General features: G+C 41.5%; 1 protein-coding gene across 1 annotated transcript in view; it reads right to left on the bottom strand.

The window, feature by feature from the left end:
* Positions 1-5,081: 5,081 nt before the first annotated feature.
* Positions 5,082-14,579, bottom strand: part of SS18L1 (SS18L1 subunit of BAF chromatin remodeling complex) — a 35,533-nt gene continuing 26,035 nt past the window's right edge. The window contains exons 9-11 of the mRNA XM_065414606.1: positions 10,223-10,342; positions 5,390-5,517; positions 5,082-5,108 (exon numbers count right to left, since the gene is read on the bottom strand). Coding sequence (XP_065270678.1) covers positions 5,082-5,108; positions 5,390-5,517; positions 10,223-10,342 — 275 coding nt within the window. The remainder of the gene's footprint in view (positions 5,109-5,389; positions 5,518-10,222; positions 10,343-14,579) is intronic.

A 14,579-nucleotide genomic window follows, 5' to 3' on the forward strand; every position in this document is an offset into this window, starting at 1 on the left:
ATCCTTGCCCTGCCCACGGAGCTCGGGGTCTGGCCCCAGCCCTGGGGATGGGTGTGGGGGGACGCACCGTGTACAGGCCCAGGCGGCTGGGACCCAGACACAAGAAGAGGGAGTCCTGTGGGGAGAGCAGCGGGCATGTTCTCTGCGTGGAGATGCCCCTGGGCGTGTTCAAAAGCCGCTGTACAAAATCCCTGCTGGTCAGACGCTGAAACGACCTCGGGCCCTGGTTCCCAAACTGGGGTTTGCAAAATGTTACAGGGGCTCTTGGGGGGAATTCCCTAATGGCGGACGGAGCTGTTCCTAGGGACCCTGGGCAGCACGGGGCCAGCAGCCCGGAGCCCCTAGACTTCCAAGAGCTAAGCAGATTAAAGCAAGCGTATCTATCACACTGAGGAGATTTAAACTTCAAAACTCCTTATAAGAAATGGAAAGGGAGGTGGATATTTTTTTGCTGTTTTTAAAATTAAATAGGCAGCTAGTATTGTTTTTAAAATTATTACGAAGAACAAGTTTAAGGTTTGTTGTAATGCGTATTGTTTGTCTGGACTGCTCAAGACCTGAATGCCGGGCCAGTGTAACCACTAGGCAAACTAGGCGGCTGGCTAGGGCGCCAAGATTTGGGAGCGCCAAAAAGCGGTGTCCGGCGTCACAGGAGTCAGCTGAGCGGGGCAGGGCAGGGAGTGAGGCCTCCATAACAAACCCACCCCCGCAGCGAGGGGCGCTGCGCAGGACGGTCAGTAGGAGCCTGCGGCGGAGCAAGGAGGAGACCACCAGCTGGGCGCGGTGACCAGCACGGCCAAGGGATAGAGCCGTTGGGGGAGGCAGGACGCGGTCCTGAGCTCAGGTGAGCTTTGCCCTCCAATGCGCTGTGCCTGGGGCCAGGCGCAGCTGCCTCCTCGGGCGAGGGAAAGTGAAACTAAACCCCACAGTGCAACGGAGGGGAAAGGGCTGGCGCAGGTGCTGCTTCCAAACTCTCACTCCCCCCCCCCGTGGCACTGTGCCAACGTGGGGAGCCAGCCCTGATCCCCAGGGAGATCCTCACCTGCTCCCTGGGAGAGCCTGGCTCTGCCCTCCTTGCCCCTGGATCCCCCCCCAAAGGGCAGAATACTCCGAGCCTGGGAACATATAGAAACCCTGCGAGCTGGGGGCATTCTCAGCCTCCTCCTTGCTCATAGGTTCCCCGGGCCAGAAGGGACCATTGTGATCATCTCCTCTGACCCCTTTGTATTAATTCTAATGAACAATGCCACATTATGCAGTATTCATTTTTGAAAGTTTATAATAAGCGATGCTCGGGAGGGTGTAAGGGCCTAGGGCGCAAAATATCCTTGCACTGGCCCTGCCTCACTGGTTGTGTAGGAGGAACTCTTTGAGGTGGCTTCTTAAATACCTTCATGCTGTTTCACATCTGATACTCCTTGATGAAACATAGTAGTCTTGTCTTATAGCAGGCTTATTCAAAGTGATACAAGCTACGAAAGTGAGATCTTGGAAGAGTGTTGCCGTTTTCATAATGTAATAATACTGTAATGATAAATAATAAATAGTGTGTAATAAGCATGTCACAAAAACAAATTTTATATTTCCAAGATTGCTGCTTTTATAATTTATGCTCAGGTAAAGGAGAAAATTCCTGGAAATATTCATTTTTAGGAGGGGGTTTGTGAGACTGACATTTTAGTGAAAGGGGTTCATAGGTTGTTAAAGTTTGGGAACCACTGACTTAGGGCTTTGTCTGAGGGCCCTGAAATCGTCAGTGTTTCCTCTGTGTTACCTTATCATGGCTCTTAAAATAGAGCCCTGGCCTGGCAAAGACAGGCTTAACTTCACTCCTGGGATATGGTGACAGCAGCTGGGAGGATGCTTCCCACCACATTAGATGCATGTTAGCTCCCCATAAGGTAGTGCACTTAAAAATAGCAGTGGGGCCAGGGTGGCTGGAACTATCCACCTGAATCCAATCTTGCCTGCCCCCCAGGTACATATTTGGACACTAGCCTGAGCAACTGCCTGTGCTGCCATGGCCACCCTACTATTTTTAGCGTGCTAGCTAGAGTAGAGCTAGCACATGTTTGTCTACCCAGGGTGAGAATTAACCTTTTGGTGCTGTGCAGACCTACCCATTGGAAGGACTGCCATTGAAGTCACTAGATGTACTTGCAGTGCATAAAGTTAAGCATGTGCAAAAATCTTTGCAATATCAGAGCTTTTGTCTCCATCTTTTGGGCCTGAGCCTGCTCCCATTAATATCATTAGGAGTTTTACCTTTGACATCAGTGAAAGCAGGGGACTTACCTGCAACATTAAGTTACAGTCTATCCTCCAGAGACAGTGTTGGTTCAGCATAAAAGTATAATGCTTAATCTTTGCAGATTGAACAAGATTTAGAAGGGGTTCCCAAACTGGGGTTGGGACCCCTCAAGGGCTTGTGAGGTTATTAGATGGGGGGTCGCGAGCTGTCAGCCTCCACCCCAAACCCTGCTTTGCCTCCAACATTTATAATGGTGTTAAATATATTAAAAAGTGTTTTTAATTTATAAGGGGGGGTTGCACTCAGAGGCTTGCTATGTGAAAGGGGTCACCAGTACAAAAGTTTGAGAACTACTGATTTAGAACATCTGAAAAAACTGTAGTAAGTGTTTTCACATGCAATGAGCTTTACCTGAAGTATGGCAGACTATCGGGGGGGGAGGGAGTGTGATGAGGCATTGTTTCCAAAAAGTCTGCAATAAAAACTTAATCTCCCATTGTTATTACACTGGTCCTTTTTTAAAAAAGTCTTTGCATCATAGGAAAAGTACCATCAATAGGCTTTGCAATCAGTTCATTTTAACCTAAACCAGTTTCAAGCATTCTGTATTACAAAACAGAAAATGATACAATTAATGAAAAAAGTCAAAATGCTGGCATCACTTTTTGTTTCCACATTAATACATAAAAATGGACAACACATTAAATAAACATTTCGTTATTAACGATTAGAAATATTAACACCAAAAATCATGTATAAATTAGGAAATAAATGTACAAACTATTTCCAAAGTGCTCTTTCAAATACAGTATATACACAACATTCAAGAAATTCTTAATGTAAGACATTTCAGATAGAAGTAATGTTGCTGTTTAATTTTTTTTTAAATGTTGTTCATATTCTCTCAAAAGGATTATATTAGCACTTTCAAAAACCACATAAAAGGCATATTTCCAAGCTGGCAAGGAACAATATTGCATTCTCCTGGCTACCTGTAACATTAACATAGATTTAAAAAAACTCATACTTCTTTTCTGTGCCTTATTTGATATTTAAAAGTATTTAGTTCTATGAAAACACCAGCAGGAAGGAAAAGAGAAATGAAGAATGAATAAAAATGCGAACTCCATTTCACTGATCAGCAATTAGAAGTGTTAATGCTGCAAGGGCAGAGCTTGAACAACATTTAATAATAAACCATTTAGCTATCCAGTATTAAGATTTTCCTTTTCAGGAAAAACAAATCCAAACCTGAAGCGTGATATCTACATTTTTTGGGTGGTGGTAGTTTTCAGAATATAAAAATTCCACAACTCAAAATATAATCCAATAAACACCTCAAAAGAAGAAAACTCACAGAGGATATATTTAACTCTATACTCTGAAAGTTCTCGTTAACCTTAAGGTAATATTTCACTTTTTAAAAAAATGTAGATTAAATAAATTTTAGCCATTTTAACCCTTTAGTCACAGACAATTTAGACATATTTTACTCAGCAGTAAAAATCCCATTTTTTAAGAAAATGTAAAACTGAATATAAACTACTTTTTACTTTTATTGTTCATGTTGGCTTTTAAGTACCACTGTCCCTATATTTCTCATTCTCCATCTATAGGTTTTCCTTTAATGGTTGAATCCCATTAACAATCACCTTTCCATATGCATAATGAATGTTCATAGTTAAAGCTGAATTACTGTTTTTTCCTTTGAAACAAAGATGGATTTTTTACACCAATTCTAAAGTACTTCTATCAAGCTACTAGAGAAAAGCAAAAGCGATGAATAACTGCAGAAAAAGTAAATTTGATAACCTGATTTTATTTACGGTTATAATGCTTGCTAGAAAATCTGAACTAGTAGGGCAATGGAAGAACCAGAAATTAAAGAGCAAACAACCGGCTACCTGGGAAATTTGGCATGATTATTTATAAGTTGTGATAAAATTTGGAGTAGCATATTTAAGACTGGAATGTGGTCACATGTTTGTCAGCTAAACATGATATGAAGCCATACTGATTTCTAGTAGACTTACAGATTCATTCCCAGAGTTTTTTTTTATTTCTTTTACCCATGACATATATCATACTTTCATGGATCTATAAAAGGTGCTTCTGGGTATTCATATTTCCTTGAAAACCGGTTTTGATCATCTCTGCACCTTTTACTACAAAAATGTGGAATTGTGCAGATATTACATTAGAAGACATGGGTAATTAGCTCTAAAAATTTGCTGAGCATAATGTCCTCAGCAAATGAAATATTACTTCAGTTGTTTTTATTTTTGTCTTATAGTGTGGAAATTGATTCAACATAAAGAATGCCCCCATCTCCATACCGTAAAGTAGTACATTTGAGAACCATGGATTTCAGAGGCTGGCATATACAACAGGTAAACTGCAATGTATCCAGTTAAACATAGGTTCATAACCTACATTAGAATAACTGCATGGGCAGAGATGTGACTGAGTGATCTTTGTATTTAGCTGGATTGCAGAATATCCTAGCTGTTTCCCAGATCTGGGCACATAAAAACTCTGATCAAATGACCCCTAAGCTATTTAGAAACATCAAGAATGGGGAAAAAAAACCTCTGCATTGTATCAACATACATACTATACACAGCACCAAATATATCAAACCATTAAAGCATTGTCTTGTTACCAGTAGTGCACTGCTTCATATCCAGCATGAAATGAACACTGTTCACATACAGACGCTGCTTTGTGCTAAGGGGTAACCAACATATTACAATTAATCAAAACTGCCAGTACATCCAGTTCAAAAGATGGATATACTATTGAAATGAATCAGATACAGGAGCTTCTCCCTTTATTGCTGGTAGTTTCCATATTGACCCTGTTAAAAATTACAAAATACGACACATTAGAAGATAATATCATTTCTGTATCATGCACTCAGGGGGACTGGATGAAACTATTGTCTTTTGGCTTACAAAATTGGATGGGCCCAATAATGCATTGCCAATACACTCACATTGGATTCCCTAGTATGACAATGGATATGGGTCTTCAACCTCATACTTTCCTGTGTGCAAGAAAAAGCTGAGTTCTTCCAAGGCAGGGCTTCCTGAAAAAGGCTAATCCAGACCCTTTACGGCACAAATTAAGATAATTTACCTGCTCATAGCCATAAGGCCTCTGTTGTTGGGCAGATGGTCCTGTCTGAGAAGCTCTGTAACTGCCATACTGCTGCCCCTGTCCCTGTTGGTAGCTGGAATACTGTGAAGAGGCTCCTTGTGCAGGACCTGCAAAGGAAAGATAGCAAGAACAGTAAGAGGCCAGTATGGCTCTATCAGAAGCTTTTTAATTACCTGAAAATCAAAAAGGAATTCTACAAAAAGTGGAAACATCGATGAATTGCTCAGTACAAAAGAGTAGTACAAGCAGGTATGGACAAAATCAGAAAAGCGAAAGCACAAAATGAGTCATGCCTTAAAAGGGACATAAAAGGCAATAAGAAGAGGTTCTTTAAATACATTAGAATCAAGAGAAAAAGGAAAGAAGGAAAGTTCAGGCCCTCTACTTAACAGGGAAAGAGAGATAATAACTGATCACATCAAGAAGGCTGAGGTGTTTAATACCTATTTTGCTTGCTCCACTTAAAAGATTGATTAATGGTGATCAGATACTCAACACAATTAATGTTAACAACAAGATGGAAGGAATGCAAGTCAAAATAGAGAAAGAACAGGTTAAAGAATATTTAGATAAGTTAAATGTATTAAAATAAGCAGGGCCTGATGAAATTCATCCCAGTGTATTTAAGAAACTAGTTGAAGCAATCTCAGAACTGTCACAATTATTTTCGAGATCTCATGGAAGACGGGTGACCTCCCAGAGGGCTGGCGAAGAGCAAACATACTACTTATCTTTAAAAATGGGAGGAAAGAAGACCCAGAGAATTATAGACCAGTCAGCCTAACTTTGATACCTGGAAAGATACTGGAACAAATTGTTAAACAATCAGTTTGTACTAGCCTAGTGGATGGAAACAATAGATGTGATATATCTTGATTTAAAGAAGGCTGTTAACTCAGTCCCACATGACATTCTCATAAGCAAACTAGGGAAATGTTGTCTAGGTGAAATTTCTCTAAGGTGAGTACACAACTGTTGAAAGACTACTCGGAGAATAGTTATCAATGGTTTGCTATCAAACTGAGAGGACATATCTAGTGGGATACCATGGGGTCAGTCCTGGGTCCAGGTTTATTTAATATTTTCATTAATGACTTGGATAATGGAGTGGAGTGTATGCTGATAAAATTTGCAGATGACACCAACATGGGAGGTGTAGAAAGCAATTTGATTAGAATTCAAAAGGATCTTGACAAATTAGAGAATTGGTCTGTAATCAAGATTATATTCAATAAAGGTAAGTGCAAAGTACTACACTGAGGAAGGAAAAATCAACTGCACAACTACACAGTGGGGAATAACTGGCTAGATAGTACTACTGAAAATGATCTTGGGGTTATAGCGGATCACAAACTGATTATGAATCAACAATGTGATGCAATTGAGAAAAAGGTTAATATTTTGGGGTGTCTCAACAAGAGTTATATGTAAGACATAGGAGGTAATTATCCTGCTTTTCTTGGCACTGGTGAGGCCTCAGCTGGAACAGTATGTCCAATTCAGGGTACCCCACTTTTGGAAATATGTGGAGAAACTGGAGAGAGTCCAGAGGACAGATACAAAAATGCTAAAAGGTTTAGAGAACTTGTGAGGAAAGGTTAAAAAAGACTAGACATGTTTAGTCTTCAGAAAAGAAGACCGAGGAGGGACCTGATAAGTCTTCAAATATGTTGAGGGTGATATAAAGGGGACAGTGATCAGCTGTTCTCCATGTCCAGTGGAGGTAGGACAAGAAGTAATGGGCTTAATCTGCAGCAAAGGAGATTAAGGTTAGATATTAGGAAAACCTTACAAACTATAGGGGTAGTTAAGCTCTGGAATAGGCTTCCAAGGGAGGTTGTGGAATAAGAAAAGGTTAAAGAAACACCTGTCAGGGTGGTCTAGGATTACTTCGTCCATCGTCAGTGCAAAGGGGCTGGACTTGATGACTTCTCAAGGTCCCTTCCAGCCTTACATTTCTATGATTCTGTGATTAAGATAGTGAAACCTATGACCAAAGTTTGATTTACTCAGGGGAAGTCTTGTAGTTAACAGCACTGCAACAGGAGATTTAGGTTTTATTCCTGCTCTGCCACTGACTTCCTAGGGTAACTCACTCTGTGTCTTGGTTTCCATAGCTGTAAAATCATGACAATATCTACCTTCCAGAGATCTAAGGCTGAATTCAGTAGCGGTTATATAGCTTTTTGAAATTTCCCCCAATGGAAAAATTGACGGTAATGCAAATATTTATTTTATTATGAGTTGGATCCCTACACATCATCTTCACTAATCCATTATAGTAGAACCTCAGAGTTATGAACACCAGAGTTACAAACTGACCAGTCAACCACACACCTCATTTGGAACCGGAAGTACACAATCAGGCAGCAGCAGAGATCTCCCCCACCAAAAAAAGCAAATACAGTACTGTGTTAAAAGTAGAATACTAAAAAATAAAGGGAAAGCAGCATTTTTCTTCTGCATAGTAAAATTTCAAAATCTATTAAGTCAATGTTCAGTTGTAAACTTTTGAAAGAACAACCATAACGTTTTGTTCAGAGTTACGAACAACCTCCATTCCTGAGGTGTTAGTAACTCTGAGGTTCTACTGTCAATAATTTCATTTAAAAAGACATGCCAAAAACTTTATACTTTTTTTTATTTACTTCATTGGTTTTAATAATGTAATAATACTGTCTTTTTCCTGTCAGTTTTGGTTGTCCTTTCCATTTGATGAACACTGCATTCTCCCTTTTTTTGTTGAAGACACGCATTGTCTAGTGGTCTAAGCACGTCTGATCCTGGTCCTGACACTGACTCCCTTCATCACTGTGGGCAAGTCACTTAAACTGTTTCCCCATCTGTAAATTAGTGATATTTACCCTCACAGGAGTAGTATGAAAATTAAATACTGATTTAAATGCTGAATCATATTATTGTTTTTGATGATGCAAAAGTCAACATAGTTCTACCTTTTTTTTTTTTTTTTTAAATGTATACCTGCATCAGTTTGTGAATAAGATTAGTTTGCTGTAACTTGCTTATTCCCACTGCCAGGCTTTGCATCGGAAAAGCCCAAAATATTGTAGTCTTTATTTTCAGAAAATGCACAAGCAACTTCATGCCTAACCTGTGAATGCTATTGTGAGCACAAGTGACCAGCTACACATTTAACTGGTCTGATGGACATGCAGATACTTTAGTAATACATGTGTATAAACTGCAAATGGAGTTTTAAAAATTTTTTCTGAGGTACTGGTGGATATTTTTTGGGAACATATTTAGAAGGTTATTCCCCATGGTTTTTTAACATTGTTAACCAAATTTTGGGCCTATAATTTAAACCTATAATATTTGTCTGGTTTGGGTGGTCAAAAATGTTTACCAATATTGTAAAGCGAAATTAAAATATTTTAATATAGTGATCAGAAATCTAGGTTTTATTGCTATATAGAAGGATAGACATTCAAGGTTGGTACAATTGCATAGCAACAAATAGTGTCAAGGACAGATCTGGAATCCAGAGCAACCTCAGAACTATGATGCATCGGACTGGCGATATCAACAAGGTCAAGTTTTCAAATTTGAACTAACGCAGGTATGTGCACTAGCAATCCTTGTTCTGGAGGATAGTACTCGGACCATCCCTAAATCCTGAGTCCCTGTTTTGATAGACCTAGGTTCAGAGTACATTCCTCCTGTTCATTTTAGTCATGTGGTTTATAAATTAGTTTGTTCAAATTGAATGAAATGCATTTCTACTCCTGGGTCACAGCACAGTAGATTGCCAGCAACTGGTGCTCCAAACCATTGAAAAAGGCTAGGTAAAAACTAGAAAATAAGGGGAACATTTCTGAGGACTGTGAAGTGCTTAAATTAAAGTCAGTGTAGTAGTTTTAACAATTTCTTATAGTTTGCCTTTTATTTTACTAGGATACAGATGATTAAAGATACTTCTTATACCTATAATGCTGCCAAGGTCAGCAAGACCCTGAAACAATGTACCTTGTAAGTGCCAGTCAGGCAAATCAAAGCTTCTTTTTCCCACAAATGGTCATTCACATCCTTTCTCAAACCCTAGGGATATTTCTATTACTTATTGCTTTATATGCCAGTCTCAAAGCCCTGTGATGTGGTCACCATCCTGTGGCTGAGCATGTTAAGACCATTGTTCTTAGAGACCATGAACACCACTACTTGCTGATCAGCAATATGAAATGCTCTCTTCATTCGAGGGACTCAAAGTGCTGCTTCTAAAGTACCCTAATCTGAGTAGAGAGACCATGACCAACTATGAAGCCTGGATTCTCTACATGGTAGTGGAGAGCATCATCATTTTGTGAGCAGAATGGCCCCAAAATTTCTCGTTTAGCATGCTAGTGCAAAAATATTCAGATCACATTCAACCCTTTTTCCTCACCAATTGACAGTAAAGCATATATGCTATTGCAAGAAATCTATGTGAGGTGGTAGTGATTTTGTGGGATTCCTTCCACTTTACATTACATAAAAATTTCACATTTGTGAAGCCTGAGCACTAGTATAATAACCCGCCACCCAAACCTGTAAAAAAGGCAATAATGTGGGGAATAAACGTGCTGTCTGTCTACACAGCTTTCCCAGCCCTTGGTGTCAGGGAGTTAGAGATCCTGTATGATGTGTGATAACATCCACTGGGCTGAACCAGGTACTACATTTGTTATAAGTTAAAGCTGGTGCCTTGAGCTACAAAGGGAGATAGACAATTTATCTGTTTGTTCCTAGGTACAGAATGGACAAATTTATACCAGGGATTGCAAACACAAGACATGCCAAAGAAGACTTCCTCACCATATCCAGGTTGTTGTCCTGGATAGTTTTGCTGATTTGGGTACTGTTGCTGTGAATATGTTTGCTGTTGCGCAGCTCCCTGTTGGTATCCTGCCTGCGGCTGGCTATACTGGGAATTTCCTAGAAAGGGAAGATTGATATAGTTTATGTACAGACTCAGCAGCTGTCCCAATATCGTTGCTGATCACACTGAAAATAACTGAATGAGGTTCATTGATATGAAAAGGGTATTCCTTTAAAAAAGAGCCTCCCACTATATGTTACCAATCAGTTGAAGTTGAGTTTATTCCTCTGGTTATTTTTAGCTCATTTGAAGAGGCTGTGTTTTTGTTTTGTGTATGAAAAAAGTTTTCTTTAAGAAGTCTACATGCACATTCTCCCCTCTCCCCCCCCACCAGCTGCTCCCTTTTCCTCTTACATTTTAAACATCAGCTCTCTTTTCATCAAAAAATTTAAAATAAAATATACATTTTAAAAGAGCACAATAACTTTGTTTCCAATACATTATAAAGTAGGGAAAATATAAACTCCTAATTATATATTTTTCCTATGATAACACAGAAAGACCAAGTAAAGTCTATTCCAGGGGTGGCCAAACTGTGGCTCGTGAGCCTCATGTGGCTCTTTTACAGTTAAAATGCAGCTCTCGGAGCCTCCCATGTCTCCCCATTCTCTGCCTACCAGACTGATTGGGGGAACTTGGGGCTTCAGCCCTTCGGCAGGGTGGTGGAGCTAGGGGCTTCTGCCCAGCAGAGAGTGGGGTCTAGGAGTCTCAGCCTCACGGGAGGCACCTGCCAGGGCTTGGGGCTTCAGCAGGAATGGGGCTGAAGTCCTGAGCTTTGGCAGGCAAGCCCTGTGGGGCTGAAGCCCCAAGAACCCCAGGCCCCACATGGCAGAAGCCCCTAGCCCCACCACCCTGCCGAAGGGCTGCAGCCCCAAGCCCCAGCAGGCACGCCCCAGCTCTCAAACTTCTGAAGATTGTAGTATGCAGTTCTGGTCAGTAAGTTTGGCCATCCCTGGTCTATTCAAATGCACATCCTACTGTTTGTACACAGTCATATTCATGTATTTATTTGGATACTCATAGTATCTAGCATTCTTTAAGAAAACTGACTTTTAAATTTGTGGGTGATCAAAATTTCCCCAATATACACCAGCCTATTTGAACTGCAAAGGCTTATCCTTAATTCACTAAGTTTTATTTTCCATTAAGTTGATATTTTGGCTTTCCTCTAGCTTTTTGTCGATTACCACAAACAAGTGGATTGAAAAGGAAACATTACCACACGAAGGTTTTGTGTGACCAAAGCATTGGGCCTGATTCTTCACTCCTTTACAGCTGGTATAGTCATTACACTAATGTAAAGTGGGTGTAAAATGAACAGTAGCATTTAACAGCCATTTTATCCAGGTATAAAGAACTACACAAGGCGTGAGGCAAACAAGAATCAGGCGTGTTGACCTTTAAGGAAAATAAAACATAATAAAAGTTAAGGCTAAACCATTGTGGTTTGAATTAATTAGTGCACAATGGAGAAACTTTGATCGCTTAAAATAATAAAGAAATTTACTTCATGTTCTATCTTCCTACGTGTTTTTGTAAGACAGATTTTCAGAAATGACATGTATTTTAGATTGCAGGGATCACTTACCTTCAGTACCGTGTTGAATTCTGACACTGGTTACCAGGTTTATTTGATTTTAATACATATATTAAAATTGTTGTAGCTTGGAATGTTAGAAGATTAATTGACTACTTCAGTTTAAGGTATATTTTATGGCGTTTTTTGCCACTCTGTTTTTCTCACTGTTTTCTTTTGGAGATTAATATGTCTAATTCACCTAGTAATAACATGGTGAATTTACTTTCTGTTTTGCAGCTTTTTCTATCCTTTCTTGAGTGCTGTCAATAGGTGGCAGCTGATAATGAATCATGCACAGGGGAATTCCAACTCTCATAATATAATTAGCTCAAAATATGCTGGACATTGGAGAGTTGCCAGAGGCAGTTCCTTGTTCCTCAAAAGGAAGTCCTATGCAGAATTGTTCATTACACACAAGCTAATTTTAGAATTTATAATTAATTTAAAAGGGACATTGTAAAATTTGGGTGGCCCAAAATTTGACCTGCCTTTTTATTTTTAAGTTAACCAATTCTTCTCAGGGAAAACCCTGACCCAAAGGTCTACACTGCAATGAAAGCCCAGGGTTAGTAGAATTCAAATGAGCAGATCCTGGGTTTAATGTAGGGTTTGAGCATATCCGAGACTTCCTAGTGCCCTCCCAAAATGTGGCTGCTCTAGCCATTTGTTCATAGTGAAGTGTGGGAAAACATGACTGTGCAGCAAACTTGACTGTCCAGAGGACAAAGAAAGTAGGTCAGTGGGATACTTTTGGTGGACTACCTGAGCATGAGCCCAGTGGGGTTGCGTATACACTGCAAAGCAATAGACTCGAACCCTGAGTCCCAGCTTGACTCAGGGTCGGGCCCTCCATCCCCGTGGAGTCCTGGGTCCAAGCTCTGGATTAGTGTGGTTTGTGTGTAGATGGAAGGAGGGTAGGCTTGAGCCTGAATTCAAACCCTGGTCTTACATTGCAGGATAGACATACCCTAAGGCCTGGTCTACACTAGGCGTTTATGTCGAATTTAGCGCCGTTACATCGAATTAACCCTGCACCCGTCCACACCACGAAGCTATTTAGTTCGACATAGAGGTCTCTTAAATTCGAATTCTGTACTCCTCCACAACGAGGGGAGTAGCGCTAAATTCGACATGGCCATGTCGAATTAGGCTAGGTGTGGATGGAAATCGACGCTAATAGCTCCGGGAGCTATCCCACAGTGCAACACTCTGTTGACGCTCTGGACAGCAGTCCGAGCTCGGATGCTCTGACCAGCCACACAGGAAAAGCCCTGGGAAAATTTGAATTCCTTTTCCTGTCTGGCCAGTTTGAATCTCATTTCCTGTTTGGACATCGTGGCGAGCTCAGCAGCACTGGCAACGATGCAGAGCTCTCCAGCAGAGATGGCCGTGCAATCTAATAGAAAGAGGGCCCCAGCATGGACTGATCGGGAAGTCTTGGATCTGATCGCTGTGTGGGGCGATGAGTCTGTGCTTTCCGAGCTGCGCTCCAAAAGACGGAATGCAAAGATCTACGAGAAGATCTCTAAAGCCATGGCAGAGATAGGATACAGCCGGGATGCAACGCAGTGCCGCGTGAAAATCAAGGAGCTGAGACAAGGCTACCAGAAGACCAAAGAGGCAAACGGACGCTCCGGATCCCAGCCCCAGACATCCCGTTTCTACGAGGCACTGCATTCCATCCTAGGTGCGGCCGCCACCGCTACCCCACCACTGACCGTGGACTCTGAGGATGGGATATTGTCGACGGCCGCTTCCTCGGACATGTTAGCGGACGGGGAAGATGAGGAAGAAGATGAGGAGGACGAGGCAGTCGACAGCGCTTACAACGCTGATTTCCCCGACAGCCAGGATCTCTTCATCACCCTTACAGAGATCCCCTACCAACCGTCCCCAGCCGTTAACCCGGACACAGAATCAGGGGAAGGATCAACCAGTAAGTGTTTTAAACATCTAAACATTTATTTTTAACAGAACAGGAATATTAACAATAACAACAATGGGTTTCTCATGATTAGTTTGCCCTAGGCGCTTAACGTTTCAGTCCTGGGCAGTGCAACTATTCAAAAAAAAATCTAACAATGTCCGGTTTTGCATGATTGTTCTGCCCAAGCCGCTCTACTGTTTAGTCCCTGCCAGTGCAGCTACAGTAAAATGTGGTCTACATGACTGGGGATAGAGCAGAAATCCTCCTGGGACATCTCCACGAAGCTCTCCTGTAGGTAATTGGAAAGCCTTTGCATCAGGTTCCTGGGGAGAGCGGCCTTATTGGGTCCTCCGTGGTATGAAACGTTTCCGCGCCAGGAGACAATCAAGTACTCCGGGATCATTGCCCTGCAGAGCATGGCGGCATACGGCCCTGGTCTTTGCAGGCTTTCCCGAAGTATTCTTTCTTTATCGCTGTCTGAGATCCTCATGAGGGTGATGTCGCTCATGGTGACCTGCTTTGAATTAGGTAGGGGAATGTTAGTATTGGGACTGCTTGCCCGTTCCTTTACAGAACTGTAACCGCCGGTTTACAGCCACGCGGTGGAGGCGGGAGAGGGGCGGCATACAGGGATCTTTCCCTGGGACAGCCACGAGGGGGTGGGACAGGGGCAGAGTTCATGCTTGCCGGATTGCTGGCAGCAGGGACTGTCATTGCTTTCAATGTGAAAGAAGGCCAGTGCTACTATTAAAGTTTTAAGCAGCCACAAGTCTACCGCTTACCATGT

Source organism: Emys orbicularis, chromosome 12 (genome assembly GCF_028017835.1).
Source record: "Emys orbicularis isolate rEmyOrb1 chromosome 12, rEmyOrb1.hap1, whole genome shotgun sequence".
NCBI classification, from domain to species: domain Eukaryota; kingdom Metazoa; phylum Chordata; order Testudines; family Emydidae; genus Emys; species Emys orbicularis.